Source organism: Cygnus olor, chromosome 2 (genome assembly GCF_009769625.2).
Source record: "Cygnus olor isolate bCygOlo1 chromosome 2, bCygOlo1.pri.v2, whole genome shotgun sequence".
Taxonomy (NCBI): Eukaryota; Metazoa; Chordata; class Aves; order Anseriformes; family Anatidae; genus Cygnus; species Cygnus olor.
Window position 1 is genome coordinate 134,715,997 of NC_049170.1, and position 19,773 is coordinate 134,735,769.

Genomic DNA, 19,773 nt, shown 5'->3' on the forward strand with positions numbered 1-19,773 from the left:
GTCCTGCCGAGTCCAGAAATCAGTGGGAATTGGGATCGGGAAACTGCTGCTTTCCAGAAGATGGTGTCACACTCCCACTCTGACCCTCCTGTGTCTCACCGACAGCTAAGACAGAGTAATGCAGATGCTAGCAGGTCAGAGGACAGTCGTAGATCACTTCTCAGATGTACTGGTAAATGTCACCCAGAAACATTCAGCGCTGCTAGGCACCAACCAAAGTACTTTGGAAACCCATGGTTACCCAGCTTTACACATCCTTTCAGCACCAAAGTACTTTCAGAAAGCTGGTCTCCGGGTATCTAACACTTATTACACACCAGGACTTTCAGTGTCTTGTGAGAAGTTCAAACTTTTTTCTTTTTTTAAGATATTTTTCTCCTCTGTTTGTAGAATTACCATTGTACTGCTACAGTTAAACATCTGCTACCTTTACACAATTTTCTAGATAAAATAGTTGCTGAAACTGCACAGGCCTACAAATGCTTCACAGCAACCTTGCACTACTTAAAATATATATTTGGGAGTGTGTAGGCATTTGTATTAATTGTTGTTATTGTAGACACATCTCTATGAAGAAAAGCATGCTGTCCTTCCTTAATGGCTGACATTATAATATTACTTTTATTTGATATTACTTTAAACTGATGCTACTTTTAAAAAGAAAAGTTCAATAAATTCAATGGAATTTTCAAAAATTTACAAATTAAATAGCATGATGTAGTTACTTCATTTAAGCAGTTAAATACAACAACTCAAAAATTCAATGTTTGGGGACATGTCTAAGGACTTACTTCACAAAATGGCAAAAATACATATTCAGCAGCACAAAATCAAAATTAGTCAGAGATGTCACTTGGAATTTCACATTTGTCTTTGTTCTCCAGCTGTAATGTAGCCAGGTCAGCGTTTGGAGATGCTTTTCTCCTCATCCAAGACCTTCCACAAATAACTGCTTTGCAACAGAAATCAGTGAAGTGCCTGCATTTCATTACGACCACAGAACGACCAAACAAAACCGAGGCACCGTGCGTTGCTCTGGCCTCAGGGCTGCACATGTAAACGCGACCTTCTGAACTGCAGTGCCAGAAATGCTGACCCAGTGTAAGGTAAAATTCTTCCACTGTGAGGGTGGGCTAAGACTAGACCAGATCACCCAGGCTTGGGGATCCTCCACCCCTGAAGATATTCAAGCCTCAGCTGGATGTGGCCTTGGACAGCCCGATCTACCTGGATGTCACCTGAGCAGACGCTGGACAGCATGACCTCCAGGGGTCCCTTCCAATCTTCAATACTCTATAGTGCTATGACCTGGGGACAAACTGCTTTTCAAAGGATCCTCAGACGACCAGCATGACCTCACTTGAGGCAGAGGTTTCCAACTTGGATAGCATGATGCTTAAATAATTAGGTGAATTAGGTTTTTAGGAGAAAATTCAGCTCTTAGGCAAGTGCAAGCACACATTCCACCTGTACAGGGCTTCCATCAAAGATACCTGAAATAATGTAAACATCATTAAGGATGGTGATATTCATTATCAGGCAGAACCAGACTTCCTTAAGGTCCACAAAGATAAGAGGAAGGAATTATTGTTCAGGTTCGTGGCATGCTACTGCAGCTATCCATTTGGCTGATCCCAAGCCATAGACCTGGCAAACCTTCTGCACTACACGCAACCCCCAAAATGGATCCCCAGACTTTTCCCCAAGAGAAATATAATATAAGCCATGTGATACAAATCTACCCAGGCATCAACTACATGGCTATCTTTCCTTTACTGTTTATCAGAGGCGATATAGTGAAGAAAAGTAGATTTGTACCAATATATCCACCACTAATAAAAGCAAATTCTTGCCTTGCTTCCAGGTTAATATTCAGTAATCTTTATGAGTCTGCATTTTCTGCAATTCCAGACTTTCTTAAGATTAGCTTGTTAATACATTCCTCTGTAACTCCCTCTCCTTTCTTTACTTGGGTTTTAACAAGTGAAAAGGATTTAAAAAAAATACATTTAATCTATTCTCTGAGGAATGACTCATTGAAAAGAGGAGAATAACCTTATCTAATTATAGCTGCCATAATTTTACCTCCTGGTAAGTATACTAATACTCTTCCACTAATTGCAACTTTTCCCCTCCTTCCTTTAAGTTTTCAATTCCAGTCTCAAGCTGCTTCTTTATGGAAATATTTTTAAAAGTCATTACCACAACACTGGTTTCCCCAGTGCAAATACCAAGGATTTGGGGGAGTTCAGAGCTCTTCCTCCAGACCGTGCCATTTTTCCACCTCAAAGCTTGTTTGAAAGACACAGCAGCATTGCTGTAACCATTTTATCTGAGGAAGCACCGTTTGCAAGGAGAGATATCTTTCATTAGACTGACTGGCGTAGCCGGAAAAAACAGAGATTCCTCAGCTGAAAGAAGCCAGCCACAGGAAAAGACCTGTTTAATGCTGGGCCAGCACGTACACGTAGCTGAGTCTTCTGTTTAACTGCAAAATAAATGGTAACCACATATCTGGTAAACCACTGCAGCGAGGCACGGGGGTGCTTCCTTCAGTCGTGGTGAAAAGAAACCCTGTGAAACTCAGAGTTCAAGTCACTGTGCTGAAACACCAAATAACTGTGCTCTTACCCAAACCAGAGTGAGATCCACATCGTGTCGGAACTGCTGCAGCCTTCCCACAAAAGGCAGCAGCTCCGCTTGTGAAGCACTGCTCTCTGTGTTGCTGGAGTTGCACGCGTGGCTGTGGTATCGTCCCCAGGGTCCTCAAACCCTAGAACTCAGTGCAGTGCTAAGTTGTGTTGAATCACTGATTTCCAATCAATTCACAGCACCAGCTGCAAGGACAGGTCCCTTTAGGCCTACCACAACACTGCACCCCAGCAGCTCCACAGCAGGAGCGCCCTGCTCTCAGGATATCCATTTACTGACAGAGCGGGGTGAGTTTTATGATTCCTGAGGGGGGTAGGGTGGAGATGGGTTGTGGGCTTTTTGGCTTTGTGTTTGTTTGTTTTTGAGAAAGCAACCTGTCTTCTCCTCAGCAGTCCCTGCCCCTCTGGCTTCCTCCACCAGCTCCACCTGAGCTCTATGCAAAGCTGAGCAATGCCAAAAGGAAGCCTTAGGAATTCGGGCAGGCGAACCAACCGCCATGTACTTCCCCCTCACAAGATACCAGAGGGGCAGCAACAAATGTTTATCCGCCTTTCTGATGAGAGCTATCCATGGAGCCAGCTAGGCTGCTGGCTTGGACTTTGCTGGCTGAGGTGGCAAAAACAGATCGTAGCATCAGAGGTATGCGGTCAGCAGCTCTCCTGGAGCGGAGACACTCATACTTAAGAGGCCACCTAGCTGCCTCTGACAAACTGTTTCCAGTAGCTGTGAAAGACATCTGAAAGTCATATGCCAAGGATCAAAGCGATCGTTGCTAACTTCCTGTCACTGCCATTTCAGCATCGTTTGCTTCCACTAGTAATGCAAAGAAAAACAAAAAAAAAAACCAAAAAAATCAACAAACCACCACCACAACAAAATCCCACCCCTCTACCACCTGGGTGTTTCATCTAGTACTGAAACAAATTGTTACCGAAGCAAATTGTTACTCCCTCACAAAAATCAGAGTCAAAGAGAAATCATTAGTCTACTCCCTCACCGCCTACTACTTCTCGCATTTAACAGAGAATACTTGCAATCAAATTTCTAAGGCAGCAAGCAAAAATTTGCTATTAGAATAGTCCATCACCACAGGCCTTCCCTGCCCTCCTCCCACCCACAACCTTTAAGGGAAAGAGCTACAGCTCACTGGGAGCAGAGAGAAACCTTCCTTCTGCAGGCAGAGCTGAGGCTTCTGCCTTACGAAGCTCCCCCTTGGGCCAGATGCCTGGACATCACTTAGTATGTACATGTTTGCACCTCAGCTCATAGTCCTCCGTTACTGAGACGAACTAAACTGCTCTAATAGGAGAAATGTAATTGAAATGTCAAAGGAAAAAGAAACAAGACTTGCCTTTCTGGCCTGAAGATACAGGCTTTACATCATCCTCTTCGCCAAGCCAAGCATCTGCTTACCTTGAGCTGCCCAAGCTTCCTTGTGCTACACCTCAAAAATTCCCTTGTATCCCCCAAACTGACACCCAATATTCATGTCCCAAGGTTAGAACAGATCAAACCCTTTTCCTGCTATTTTTCCCCCTAAAGAAAAACAAACAAAACACTGCCATAAACCTATTCTGCTATTTTTTTTCTCACAATGTTATCTAAATAATTAGAAGAAAGACCTTGCACGCTCACTGCAGCTAATCTCACCCTGATCATTTTCCAAATTAATCAAGAGTCCAGACACAACCAATTACACATTAGTCACGTGGCCAGCCAGGACTTATCTTGCATTAATGAATATAATACTTGATTAAAATGCAGTTTTAAATTTAGCAATACAGAATAACTTACAGAAGGAGGAAAGGGACAGAAGGACTGAAACTGTAGACTCAGTTATTCCTACTTATCAGAAACAAATTAACATAAATTAAAAATCAATCAGTACAGCAGAATAGCACACCACTAGTGCCAATATCCATGAAAACAGGCTGTGTCTTAGACCTATCCCATGCTGTCGGGCACATCACTAATTCTGTGGGACACGAGAGGCCAGGGACAGGTTGCTTTCTGCAGCAACTATGCATTCTCCATCAGGTGTAAAATTTGTATCAGCTTCCACTCTGCACTCCATTTCCTATTTCTCCAGTTCAAACCATCTTATTGTGTGGATGGGACTGGTACCAATTTTGAACTTGTCATAACGAGGAAGCCTGTCACAGAGCTACTTCAGCTATTTGCTTCTGTCATTAAGAATGACCTCAGAGTGAATGGAGCGCATTTATAGTATTTCTTCTTACACATCATATCCTCGGTTATTTGCAAGGCCACTGATTACTCCAATTACCTTGGTCAGTCAAAATCCAAATCCTACCAGCCTCGGACAGAATGATGAAAATGGACACAAAGCAACTGATATGTTCCACACACCATGGAACAGCAGTTTCTCTATTCCTCAAATTTTACCTCTCAATGCCAGCTGAAGTTATGCTAAAAAAAAAGAAACAGCATAAAAATAGGATGTAAAGCTGTTGGACAACAACAACAAAAAAATTTCCTCTCAGACACTTACTATAAAGTTAGATTTTGGTAGATTTATTACACAGTTGCTCTTCCCACAAGAAGGAGGAAGTAAAACTGGTGCCATGCAGCAGAAATTCTGTCTTCTACATGACTTGTAATTTAGGTATGTTTTGTGTACAAAAAGCAGAAATTTTGCCACCACTGCAGCTACAAAAGCATTTGTGAATGTGACTTGTCACATATTATTTAAATTGTTCATACCATCTTTAATTGTAGGAAGACTATCTGAAAAAATTCATCACATCACTCTTACATTTAAAAATATCAGTCTTTGAGTTCATTGGCACACTTCTCATAAGCACATGGGTACTCTTATTCTTGAATCGAAAAAGGCAGCTACAGATATAAAAATCTTCAAAGTGTTTAACAGAATTAAGCAAGTATTTCTTTAAATAATAATAATTTTAAAAATGCCCTTCCCTCATCAGTAACTCACCACCCATGGAGTTCATTCTAAAATCCTAACTTGTTACTTCTTCAAGGTAGACAAGTATCTTTGTATGCACATATAGAGACGACACTTCATTGCACCTTATTTCCAGCTACAGCTTTGTAGCAACCTAGACATTTAATACATATCTCTTTAAAGAAATTGGAGTGAATTTATTGTATAAAATTATGATTGGCATGGTACAGAAAAGTTCCTTTTAATGCACATTTCCCATTAACTTGTACACAAATATTACAAGTATCAAGCAAAATGTAAAAGTCTTAAGAACTAGTTCCATACTACAAAAGTGTTCACATAGTGAAGTTACTCTGGTTACAAAGTGTCATGGAAATAAAAGCACTTCAAAATACATATTTGGGAAATGTTCTTGAATAGTCAACACAACCTTAAGTTAGTTAAAAAAACGGAAAGAGAAAACCTCTTCATAACACCACCACTGATTTAGCGAGACAGAGCAAAATTCAGATCAGTTCATTTATTCAAGGATTGTTCAACTCCAAGGAATAAAACATTTTTAAAAAGTTTAGTTAAGAAAGGGCTCAATCATACTGTGATGACAAATAACGCCATCAAAAGTTATCTGGCTCTCTTGTTTTCACACAGGAGCTGTCAGAGGCAGAGATGTGTAAATGAACACTTCCAGGTATATACAGATTGTCTTTTTAAAAAACAAACAAAAAGGGAGACAATCTGAACTTTGTTATTTAACTAGTTTAGTTCCTAAGGTCACAAGGCCCAAGAACAGCCGTCTGCAAAGGATACACATTTAAATAACAAAATTGAATTTTACTACCAAGGAATGCTTAGCTGTCAAGTTATCCACGTACTGTACGTCCTCACAATAAGACTGCCAAAGGTTATAAAATCTCTGCTTCCCATCTACCTTGAAGACATGCTGTTCTCTTGCTATTCTCAACAAGACAAAAATGCTTGGACCCTACAAACAGCCTTACAAAAAGGAGGCACAGTCATGTTTTGTTAGAAAATAACACAAAGACTGAAAGCATCCTCAAAAACTTACACAAAAATAACTACAAAATAAGTAATACATTATTGTTGTGTCAGACGACTTGTGTGTGTTTGAGCAATTGAACATTGGTGTGTATATCTACAGGAAACTCACACACACAAGGTGTCACCTTCAGGCATTATTGTTTTGCTTTTGCCCACACAGACATACATGCATACACACACACAGAAATTATTATCAGGTTATCCAGTCTGTTCAAATGCAGTGAAAAACAGTCCATAGCACGCATAAAAGGAGCATTATCCAATACAGTGTTGTCTTGCAAAAATGGAGTCAGAATTCCTGAGTCTCAGAGACATTACTGTCCTCCTCCATTACTGGATTATTTATTTTTCCAAAGAAAACCTCTAGTTTTCATTTCTTCACTGTGATGAAATATATAATAGATTGCATCTTTTAAAAAAAAAAAAAAAGTAAAGCTTTTAGAAAAAAACATACCAACTGAATTTTTAAAGCTTTTTAAAGGGAGGGAGGGATTTACTTATAAAATAAAGGCCACCTTCATGTAAGATTAGTAGTGTTATATCTCATAATTTTTGTTTGAAGGATAGATTTAGCTCCCTATTCTGGAAGCCTTATTATATGCAGGTATGTGAGCTGAAAAACATCAATCAAAAATACTTATAAATAGGATTAACATGGAACAGCCCTTTGTTACAATCACCAAGGTGGTAAAACCAATTCAACAGTTAGCTAATTCATGAAGTTTCCTTCAAATAGTGCTAGTCACTGCAATCTATTATAACTTCTGCATTTTCCCTTTTCCTTTGCATATTACACAGTGTAACTTAAAATGTTATTTAAGAGCACTTCAGTCCCACAATGTAGGATTTAAGCTTGTGTGAATACATATGCATGGCTCTGCAACATTTTCAATGACTTACAAAAATACATTCAACCAAAATTTTATATAGGGTTCTCTCTTTCCCCTGCCCCCCCAGTCAGAAATGAAGGAAAAGCCAAATGGTCCCATCATTAGGAAAATAATACACTCCAAGGTCTGGAAGCAAAAGCACATTCAAGGATAACGTACATTGAATTGCGTACTTTCTCATTCATCTTTATCAGTAATAAAGTTCTACTGCATATAATTATTCAGCCTTATAAATAATGCTAAGCAGAAAAATATTTATCTCTGTGCTACTTTTCTCAGTTTATAGAAGCATTTCTCAGTTTATAGAAGCAAAGAAAATAAACAAAAAAAACTAAAGTGCAGACTACAGGCCATGATAGGCATAATAAATGACCAAAGGTGCAGCTAGACTTGCATTTACATCTTAAGTTACTTCACCATCTTCCGTTTTTTGCTAGAAGTCACTCCACGTGCAATTCAAGAGCTGGTCAGTTGGTTTGTGCCATAGTACAACCTGTAACCATTTGAATTTTTTTTTTTTTTTCAAACCTAGTTGATTTGTCCATAGGTATTTCTAGGCAATAGCTTAGGTTCACAAAACCTTACTTTATTAATACTTAAAATCACACAATATTGACACCTCCCCCAGAGAACGCCACTGTCCTTTTGTTGCAGTATGTAGTTGAACCACCGATGCTCGGTTGACAGTCTTTAACAAGAGATGTCTTCATTTCCATCTCACACGCTACAATAGCCGCGTTCAGTTCCACTTGAGCTCGGTGAACAACGTAAAACATAAGTCCTATGCTGATTACAATCTGCAAATAAAACAAAGGAGTGATATAGGCTATATAAACTGTAAGCATGAATACAGAACAACTGTTTAGAACAAAACAAAGTCATCAATGTAAAGATTCATGCAGGCGTCTACTGACTTAATACTTCATACATTGAAAGGCAGATGAACTTAACCAACAAGGGGTTCTAAGTCAATGTATGCTGCTACTAGCATACCAAAACACAGACAATACATAGAACTTAAGTGTTAATTTGATTTGAAGATAGAGGTTGCTTGTTTCCATTGTCCCCCACATACCTGTTAGAAAACAAACCCCTCACCGTATCTCTTGGCAAAACTAACTCCACAAAAAAATGGCACAGTGTACCACTAGAAAGCAAGAAAACTGTTTTCCACATACCATGTGAATAATAGGTTAAAATTTTAATGGTTATCTGCAACTTGCCAAACAGCAGAGGCAGGATGATGCAGAGAAAAGGAAGTAAAACTTCTTGCCCTTGCCCCGCCAGCACGGAAGATTGCAAAAAGCAGCAGTGCTGCTTCTCAGATATCAGGACAAAGTAGGACAGAACCACAGTTTCTGAACAACTTACCTGTATGGGTTGTACTTGCTTTCTAGAGGATGGGCTCTGGGGAGGGAGGGATGTTCATTTTTTTGTTTTAGGAGGAAATATTATCCAAAAGTAAGAATTTTAGTTTACTTTTTTTTTTTTTTTTTTGCTCAGTATCGTATTATTAAGAATTATTAAGTATTATTAAGAATTTTTTAAACTTTCACCATAGAAATCATCAGGAATAAACTGGGACAACTTTTGCTTAGAAATCACTTGTTTAATGACATTAGCATGGACTACACTTCTGAGAGTCAGCCTTTGGTTTCAATAAAACATCGGTTACAGTCTTCTGAAAAATCTGAAAATCCTCCTTATAAAAATATAAATCTTCAAATAAAATCAAGCTGTCTCATAATGACAGTCCCTTTAAAAGAAGTAAAATCTTCTGACTTTTTAAAAAATGTTTTATAAAACCAGCTGAAATCCGTAACTTTCTTTAAAAAAGAAAACAAAACATAACTTTATGTTCTGTTGTAAATAAACATAAGCAAAGGTCTGGAGTCCAAAATCTGAACTTCATTAATTGGTAGGGCTATGTTTTCCATGACATTAAGGACCATCACTTAAAACATCTATCAGCATGGCATCAAAGATGCTAGAACATTACAGAGTAAAAGGACTGACAAGTATGGCCATAGTATAATTGCACCGGGAAGGTGTATAGGAATCTCTAGCCCAACCTGCTGCTCAGAGCTGTGAGATCAGACCAGGTTGGTCAGGACTTTTGTCCAGTCGGGTATTGAAAACTTCCAAGGATGAAGACTTGACCACCTCTCTGGGCAGCCTGCTCCTTGCTTGTGGTAAAAAAAAAAAATATTCCCTTCACTAATTCAAGTTACAGGATTCAACAGATTGCCAACTGAAGAGTCAAAAAGAGACTATGGATACCATGTTCTGAATTAACAGGAAAAACCCTATTCTAAAGGCTTACCCAAATATTTAACCTTGACTGGTTTGAGATATTACTACCAATAGCCTCAGTTCCCTAGACGAATAATTTAAAAATACACACACAGACGACCACGAAATGTGAAGGATTTTACAGCTGTTTACTAAGCCGAAGTCCCATCAAAGCCACACAGCCAGGCAAAGCACTAGGCAGATGCCTGAGAAAAAAATGGGAGAACATCAGTAATTCCTCCACTAATGGGCTCCCCTTGCCTTACCCAGTCAGCTCTTAAGAACTGCTCTCAAGGTGGCGAGCACTTCTGTTCAAACATTCAACTCGCACTTACCTGAGCAAGTTATGCTACACAGGCAACCCATATAACCACAAAGAAGAGTCAATGTCATTATAAAAAAACCTTAAGGGGGGGGATGACACAGGAACAACCACTAAAAACTACTAACTCCTGAAATAACATTTCACGACTAAAGTGAAAATTGATCAAGTAACCACTTATTTTCAATTTGATCTATTGAAGTTATTTACCTCACAATCACAAATGCATTTTTAATACTCAAACCTTTCTATTAAGCCTATAAGTGTGTTCTGTTTAAGATAACGACATATAAATAACACAAAACAACACATAAATGTGTTCCATTCCTAAGTTCCATTTAAGAACATACAAGTTTCAGGAGGGTGATGGGTTAAAATGGTTGTAGAGTTAGCTTTTTATCTTAGCATTGTTAAACATCAGCCTTGCGATCATAAAAGGAGGAAGATAAATGACTGCAGCATGAACTGCAAGTCAGCAAACCATGGTAACTGCTGGTCTAACACAACCTGGAAGTGCCAACAATGTCAGATGAGGTTTTAATATATAATCTCATTCTGATATGTTCATTACCTTTATGCTTGCAATTGTCTCCAACTTAAGGCTTATCCCCAAGATTTACTGACTAATTATTTCATCAGCTAAGCTCATCAAAAGGTACTGTGCACTGCTGATGAATTTACCTCCTTGCAAAATTAGGATATTTCAATGCAAGCATTAGTAATATGGTATTTCCACAGTACCTTTCATCCTAAAGACCTATGCAAAACTGAAAACGTTCGGTGTTAACAGTGAACATGGCACAGGTTCTGGGTCAAAGCACCCTAAGCACATAGGCTTTTGTGCAGGGGTGGTCTGACAAGTCTAAAATTCAGCAGGAGATTACCACAGAGGGCAACAGAAGAAAACTTGACAGTGCAAAATTGTGGCAGAAATAGAAAAAGAGAACACTGAGCAAGTTCTGCTTTGTATCACATGAGGTATGACAGAATTAAACTTTAACGGAAGAAAACAAAACCAAAAGAAAGCAGAACATTGGAAACCTGTCCGTCTGGGTCATCAAGCAGTCATTAAGCCTGTGAAAAATGAGTGTCATCTCAGTTTTACACAATTTACTGAAAACACCAAAGTTATAAATTAAACACTTGTAAAACACCTCCTACTTTTCAATACCATACACCACAGCTCAGCTCTCAGACTGCAGGAGGTCAGCTGCCACAGACTAGGGAGTTGTTATGCCAACAGAGAGCAGCTCCTAATACTTGAGACAAGCAGCTGCCCCACACATCCTATAGCCCAGCTCTTTTACGCTAGAGGCTCTACAATCTCAAAGAGAAACCAGCAGTGCAGAATCTCTACATCTCATAGACATTCCTAAGAGCACGGTCTTCAAAGTGAAGATTCAGTGACTTGAAGAGAGAATGCTACAGGTACGAAGCTTGCCTGCTATCTCCAGAAGCAAAATCCTATCTCAAATCCCAGCGGTACAGCTGAAGAGCAAGAAATAAAAGGGATAAAGAAATGTTCCCAAACACAAGTAGATGACAGTTTCCAAGAGTAATCGCTTACGAAACTGGACACAGAGTGACATTGCTGCTACCAAACTCTATGAAACCCCTCGTATTAACTTACCTGTAAACTGAATATAAAATAGCCACTAACACTTTGTTCTGCAATCACGTCCTCCATGGTACGCAAGGTAGTGCCCAAGTATGAGTTCAGGAGCTGAGTAGGAAGCAGCCCAACTGAAGAAGCCATCAAGTAGCTGGGTAGTGACAAATCTGTAACCTATTAAAAAAAAAAAAAATGTAAGAAGCCACAGCACAACCTACATGTGTAACCAATTAGACTGCCTCTCCCAGAAACATCTGTGCCAAAAAATAAAAACAAACTTTTTACTGTCAGAGAATACAATAAAACAATATGTGGCTAGTTTTCATCTGGCTTTTTTTAAAGTTACTACATTTTATTTAATTTCATCGTACATTAAACAACATCTCTGTGCAAAAGTCATAAGTAAGGATGCAATTACACCGTTCACTTAAGACGTTTATTTCTTCGTGGTGAACAGAGCCCTACAATTTATGAGACTGTGAAGAAAGTACTTTACCAAAAGTGAAAGTCCAAAGCAAAAATTGATGTATATTATCTATTTTCTATGGGTTTTACAGGTATGGCAACTAATAAAAGAGGTAATTGTTCAAAATGTCACTGTACTAAATAAGATCGAGGTAAACAGAGTGACAGATATAATTTGCCTCTGCAGTGGAAGTTATATAGCTCATTAAGATATATACATAAAAGATATATACATATATAAGTGTCTATAGATATATAAATAGACATCATGAAGATTCTCTATCAAAGGTTATTTTATATCAAACTTCAATTAGTGAACAAAACAGTAAATATGACTATAGCTTTTGTTAGCTTTTCCTGGAAAAAAAAAAACACAGGAGTAACACTTCAAGGTATCTTCATCTCTTTGCTGAGAAATTTCTGTTTGTAGTCCATACGTGGACAGTTTACATGGGACAACTTACACAGCACCAGCTAACTTAGTATCAGCAGCCATTGAGAAATATTAAAATCGAGATCCAAGAGTCCAATATATATTTATGCAAGAAAATGAAAGCAGAATGAAACAATGGGTTAAAAATAAAATGACTATAGAAAAGGCGATTTTGAAACAAGCAGTCTAATGAGTTTTCTAGACTATTCAGTTGATCAAATAATAATAAAACAAATTCTAATTAAGAACAGCTCCTAACACTGGGAGTCTACATGGAAATTATTGACCTTGACAGTTCTGTACAATGATGAAGACAAGAGAATAGCAGCGGAGTTATTTATTTCGTCATACTATTCTTAAAATAAACTTTGATTACTATAAAAGTCACAATGCTGGATTCTCACAGCTCTAAGCACTATGAGAGGAAAGTTTTAGGGAGAAGGAAGAGCAATGGAGGAGGAAAATGCAATGGAGCATGAAGATCAAGAATAATTCATGGGAATAAGATCCAATAAGCCAATTCCAATCTTCACGCTGTAAATTACAGCTCCCATGGACTTTAATATATATCAGCAAGACAAATAATAAATCTCCCTCTCTACACAAGTTTAATTTAGATTTCTAATGAAAGAGCGCTACATAATCATGTCAGAACTTCATATTTGACTGATGCTTTCAAAATAGTTAAAAAAAATCATAGTTATCTGGGCCATGTAATAGGGATGCATAACCAAAACCTCCCTTATTGCCAAGAGAATGAAAGAATTGCTATTAAAAGTCTCTGATATACTAATGCTGAGGCAAGATTTGCTAAGTAGGACACTGTCATTAGATCTAATGGAGCTGGGAAACTTCCCAAAGATTGTTTTTAACACTCCTGGGCACCTCTTTCATTTCTGAATATGTATTAAGGACACTCTAGCTGCAGAGGAGCGTGTTTGCACATCTGTCCTAAAGCATCCAGACACCCTGGGCCACGAGAGAGACTGCTTCCAAATGAAGGAGAGGCTGCCAACAGACACTATGGACTGGGATTTGTGCACCCCTCTAAAAGGAGAGATAATGAGAGGAAAGAAAGAGTCTGTAGGTGTCCTTTTAACTCCTGGTTTGTGGGGTTTAGATCTACATCGGTATCCCTTCCCCCTGAAAGGGTAGGAAACAGATGGTGTCCCCACCTGAAAAAAATGAGACGTTTTCAGTAAAACTTACACCTTATCTTATCTTTCCTTCTGCAAACCTGTACCTGTTCTAGAGGTCTGCCAAACTGCAGTCTGTGTGGCCACACCGCCAAACAGAGGCTCCTAGGACTCTGTTTCTAGGGAGAGCTCACTTTAGCATAGAAATAACAGCAAAATCACAAAGCAAGCATGGCTACATCTGTGTTACAGGCTGTAGCAACATGTTAAAATAAATTTAAGAACAAACTAACTGCTCTGTTAACAATCGTGTTAAACAGAAACTCTCCCACTGAGCCCTGGACAGGCTGTGTCTGATAAAAACTTTCGTGCTTTCTTTGCAGCTGACCCCTTTGGTTCATTTCTGTCAAAAAATAAATGCTTGTGTCAGGATGCTGTTAGGGGGTCACATGCCTCTGGGGACTGCAGCAGACTTCTCTCCCCTCAATTCATGAGTCCACGTGTTTCAGATCAGGTAGGCTTAGCAGCTGAGAGCAATGGACAATTCTGATGCTTTTCACTTACTCAAAAAAGAAAAAAAAGGTACAGAATAAAAACAACCAGAAAAACAGCTACCAAGTCTCCAACAAGCACAGTAAGCAGGCTGCATGTGCCTGCAAAGCACTTAACATTTTTTGAACTCTCAGTTCACTGAGAAATATTAGTGAAATATTTCTGGAACCAGAGGCATTTGCTTGGACACTAAAATATTTAGTCAGCTTACATCTTTTATACAATATCCCTCTCAGAAAAGAAAAAAAAAAAAAAAAAAAAGAAATAATGAATTTTGATCTAGGCTACACCAGGTACTACAGATAATCAGTTTGCACATATCTATCACCAGGGAGCCACTAGCTGGAAGGAGGTGATAACCTGCATACTATGCCCCCGTGCAGACCTACCTTCAAAACATTCAGAGTTGCAGAGAGGAGAGGGCTGTGCGTGGGCAAACACTTCAGTAGGAGCTATCAGCACAGCACTGGCCACCCTGGCGGCATGTTACAGGATCAACAAATAAGCAAAACCCACTCTAAGAAATACACGAACGTGCTTTCATTTTACAAGTCCCTAGGTTTTCCAGAAAGGCATGTAAATACATTACTCTGCTGCTCCCAATACTCAGTGCTTTCCCAGAGAAGAACAGAATGGCCTCAAGGAGTTTGTGTCCGCCTGGTAAAAAACTAAGAAGAAATTCCTTTTTCTTAAAAAGAAATTTTCTACTCAACACTGTTTCAAAAAATACGATCCTATCACTAGTCAAATGTCAGGAAGCTCTCTTCCTTCTTCCCATAAATTTCGCCGCAATTGCAGCTGCCCACAGCGCTCAGCACACGGCGTGTGCCAGCCCTGCAGATGACCCCTCTCACCTCGAGGTTATCGCTTGGTCCCCAGACCTCATGTGTCACTTCCTCCCTTCCCTTACATTCAAGTATGCTCAGTCTCACCAGTTTACTTATAAACATGAATACAGAAAACAAGCATAAACTTAGACTGCTGGAAAATTAAAAGATAGGTTTTCTAAAGGCTTCAGTTTACTCTTTTTTAATAATAAGAACAAACTTGTCAAATTCAGTGCTTAAGTTGTGAGCACAGGGAACAGATGGATGGCTAGGATACCCCAAATCCCCTTACATTTTAAATTTAAGTAGTGCATTAAGTTTGCAAATAAGTCAGATTTCAAAGAAATCACAGTTAAGTCTTTGTTGGTAGACTTCTGTATTTCGCACAAACCTTAAACTTGACTTAAAGTGAGAAATAGCTTTGAAATCCCAGATTTGGTGCAACATTCTTATTTTTCAGTAATGTAGCGGTTCATGCTAAACGTTCTTAATTAAAAATTGAACACTGCATTATTTGACTACACTGTAAAGTAATAAATCAAGAGTAATAAAAGCAACTCCCCAAACTAATTTTAGCAGGCAACATCCAAGTTATTTGACTTACTCAATAATCTAGTTTCATCTTATTTCCTATCTGTTATTTTTACACCAAAACCTCAGTAAGAAAATTACTTAGCTCACAGTGCTCCGAGAACACAAAATACTGATTTACAGCATCATTATAATATTACACTGGCCTGACTACTCCACTGAATTGTTTCCAGACATAGCAGAATGGTTAGGCCCTGAAGGAATTATTTTAATTTGGTAATTCTCTGGTCTCTTCAGATGCAGTGCTGCTGACTACTTCAGGTGAGACCCAGGAGCTATGGACAACCGAGGTACAACAGCTCCCAACCATTAAAAGGGTCCAAGTGTAAAAGCTTCATCAGGACCCTGTGCCTCGGGAGGGTCCCAGGCAGCGCTGCCTGCCCTGCTCCCCACTGCTCTCATCCCACTGGCCATGCCTGTCAAAGCATCCTCAGTCCCTAACAATATAGATAAGTACATAAAACATAAATGAAATGAGATTCTTCTCATTCCTAACCAGGAAACGGTTAAAGGATCTACTTAAAATGAAGTAAGTGGCTACAGCTCTTGAGACTAATGCCCCAGCACCCGCATCTGCTGTTTATTTTATACGCAGCAATGGTTTCTTTGGTGTGCGGGGTAAACCCTGAAAATTCTGTGGATGAACTAGCTTAAGTTCTGCTTAAATAAGAAACTTGGTATTCAGTAACCTCACTTCAACCAGCCGATTCTTCAAAATTAAGCAAGAGCTTCAAAATCAGGACTGCAAATGAGGAAAGGAAAGTGTGCCGTAAGAAAGTGGCAGACCAAATTGTTTGTTTATAGGGTCTCTTCCTTAAAGCACATTGGGAAATATTTCCCAATCTGGTGTGCTTTGTTTTGATTTCTCCGAGTTAGCAGACACAACCGAGGCATACTACAGCCTGAAACAGATTCTTTAGACAAAGCATTTGGGAAGAGCTGAGGTCTGAAATTGGCACTTCATCAACAGCATGAACTCAAAAAGGTATACACCGTGTCCTTCCTTACTATCTCCTTTAAGATGATCAAAGAGGACAGAAAGATTGCAAGTTTTAAATAATAAATTATTCGTACAGTATGCATCTATCTTCATCTAGAAGCAGGAAAGAAAAGCAATCCAACCCCTTGCCAGACTCATTTGAACTCACTTTCACTGATGTACCGAATCCCTTTTCAGCTCTCTGTTCTTATCATACTGCTCTGCCCAAAATACGCTGCCTCTTTCACATGCAAGGACTTAACACCATGTATGGATTTGCTAGATGCACACTACATGCATCAAGTAGAGAAAGAACTTTAATCTGTCCACTACTTTCTTTGCAATGCAAACATTTATGTTAAGTAGGTTAGGGAGTAGTTTAGGCAAGGCTGCTTGAAAATACAACTTTTCCTCCCACTCGGATCACTTTACAAGACACAAGCTGCCAAGTCCTTCTACAGATTTTGCTACAAAGCATCTCGGTGCATCCTCCCAACACCTAAGCCTCGAAAGGTGGCAAGCAGACCGTAACTCTCAGGCAGTGCCACCGAACGAAGTGCCTCGAGAGCGTGCCTCCTCAGGGACATGAGGCGACGCTAGCAGGAGGCACCGGGGTCAGTTTTACCACCGCTAAAGGAAACCGAGTCTCCTCGGCTTCCTCCAGCCGGCCCCGTGCGGGACTCACCGCAAAGACGGCGTTCTGCAGCCCGAAGGGGATGGGCGTGAGCCGCGCCAGGGCCACCACCTTGAGGCCGCTGCCACCCTCCACGACGCGGACGACGGCGCTGAGCGTCGTGCTGCCCTGGATCCTGGCCAGCGCCCAGCGGGCCAGCAGCCGCCTGCAGGCCACGTGGGCCACCAAGGTGCCGACGAGGACGCCGAGCACCATCAGCCCCATGCCCAGCACGAAGCCGTAGAGGTAGCCGGCGGCCACGTTGAGCAGGATGTAGCCCCAGCCGCAGGGGAAGGACACGACGATGAAGCCGGCGGTGAAGAGCAGCACTCCGGCCAGGCTGTCCAGGCTCTCGGCCCAGAGCAGCAGGTCCCGCAGGTACTGGCGCACCAGGGCCAGCGAGGCGAAGCAGAGCGCGGCCAGCACGCACACGCCGAGGCAGCTCTTGCACCAGCAGGTGCCCAGCAGGCAGCAGGAGCAGCGCCAGCCCCGGGCCTCGGCCAGCCCGGCCCCTCCGCCGCCCGCCTCGGGCAGCTGGCACAGCAGCAGCTCGGCCGGCGCCAGCCCGCCCTGCTCGCCGTAGGGCCCCAGCAGCAGCCCGCCGGCCCCCGCCGCCTCCGCCGGGACGAAGCCGTCGCCGCCTCCTCCTCCTCCTCCTGCTGCCGCCGCTCCCCGCCTCCCCGCGCAGCCCGCGGCCAGGGGCGGCCGCTCCCTCATCGCCCCGCCATGGCCCTCTGCGGGCGGCGGAGCCCGGCCGAGGGCCGGCCGGGGGCGGGGAAGCGGCAGCGGGGAGGGCGGGAGGGAAGGGGCCGCGCTTCGGCTGCTGCTTCTCGGCCGCCGCCGCCGCCGCCGCTGCCGCCGCTGCCTTCGCGCTGCCTCCCCTCGGCCGCGCCGCCCATCTCCCGCTCGGCTCCGGGAAGCGCCCGGCGGAGCGGCCGTGCCGATGTGGCAGCCCCGGCGCCGCTCAGGCAGCGGATGGGGAGGAGGCTGCGCTCCGGGGGCGGCGGCAGGCAGCGCCCCGCTCCGCTCCGCCGCGGGGCTCGGCGGCAGGCAGCGCCCCGCTCCGCCCCCGGCCCGCCCCGCTCCCATCGCATCCGATCCGGCCGGGTGTTCCCCAGCTGGGCGCGGGGAGCCTCCGGAGCCGCCCCCTCGGCCTCGCCTCACGGCCCGGGGCGCCGCCTCCCCCCGGCCCGTGGCCCACCATCGGCCCCTGCATACCCTGGGGGCTCCTTGGCCCGCTTCTCACAGCCCCTTGGTCATGGAGGAAGTTTAATTGGGGGGCTGAAGCCGGCTGTTTTCTGGCAGAAGTGTGTGCTCGAGGAGACTCTGACTAGCTGGTTACTCCCAGACCCCTGGGATGTGTTGGCTGTTCATCTCCTCTACGTGAATGGGCTTCCACAAACGCTCCATTTTCTGCCTCTCCACAAAGTAGAGACACCTCTGCCAGGCAGCATTTGGGGATTTGGGGTGACAGCAGAGCCCCAAATGGGGAGCCAGCGGCCTCCAGCAGGCCTGGGGCATGCACTGACCCTGCAGGCAGCACCTCCAAGCCTGGGCATCCAAGGGGACTTCTGGCGCAGTCGCGTCCTGCTGCTTGCAGAAATGAGGGCAGCCAACTCACCCGGCTGCTCTTTGTGTGCCTGTAGGCTCCAACACACTTTTGGATGATTTGTCCTCGACTTTTGAGCTGTTGCTAGAAAGAATGGAGCGGCCTGAATAAGCAGGGAGGGCATATTTTAGATGGGTGTTTTCTCAGAAGCCTCGCCTCTGCACGCAGGCTTCGCGCTTTGCTATTGCTCTGGCGTTACTAATGATAGCAACAGCACAGTGCAGAAAGGGTTCTGTTTTCTTTACAGCATTTAAAAGTACAATATGCTCCGGTGGAGTTATATTCTTTTGCTGGGAAATTTACCAGCGTATACAAAACGAGAATGTGTGTGGGAGTTGTAAAGGTTAAAAGATGATTAAATAAAAAAAATACCCAAATCTCAAAATGAAGAACGTGTCTTGAAGAATATACCACAAATATGTTCACTTGCAAAATATGCCACCACAAATGATATAACCTGGGTAATCCAACAAATCAGCCTAAGAAAATGACAGATGTCTTTGAGCACCACAGCAGAATGAAACAATCCTGGCAGACTGTACAGCAGGGAAGCTGCAGATAAATACCTATGGCGTAATCTGTTTTTTTTTTTTTTCTTTTTCCTTTTTTTTTCTTTTTTTTTTTTTTTCCTGTTATCAGTATCTGAATATGATTTGATTTTGTGTGTGCTCTTTTCTCATGATGCAAACACAGGCAGGGTGTATACCCATAATAACGGCAAGAAAACCCAGCATCCCTGCTCATGAAGGATG

At 42.1% G+C, this 19,773-nt stretch overlaps 1 protein-coding gene across 1 annotated transcript; it reads right to left on the reverse strand.

Annotated features, from left to right (window-relative positions):
* Nucleotides 1-5,757: 5,757 nt before the first annotated feature.
* TMEM64 (transmembrane protein 64) lies at nucleotides 5,758-18,149 on the reverse strand. Its single transcript, XM_040546437.1, has 3 exons — nucleotides 17,425-18,149; nucleotides 11,775-11,930; nucleotides 5,758-8,327 (listed from the first exon to the last, which is right to left on the reverse strand). Exons 1-3 carry the CDS (start codon nucleotides 18,127-18,129, stop codon nucleotides 8,133-8,135), a joined length of 1,056 nt encoding a protein of 351 aa, XP_040402371.1. The 5' UTR covers nucleotides 18,130-18,149; the 3' UTR covers nucleotides 5,758-8,132.
* Between the last annotated feature and the right edge of the window lie 1,624 nt (nucleotides 18,150-19,773).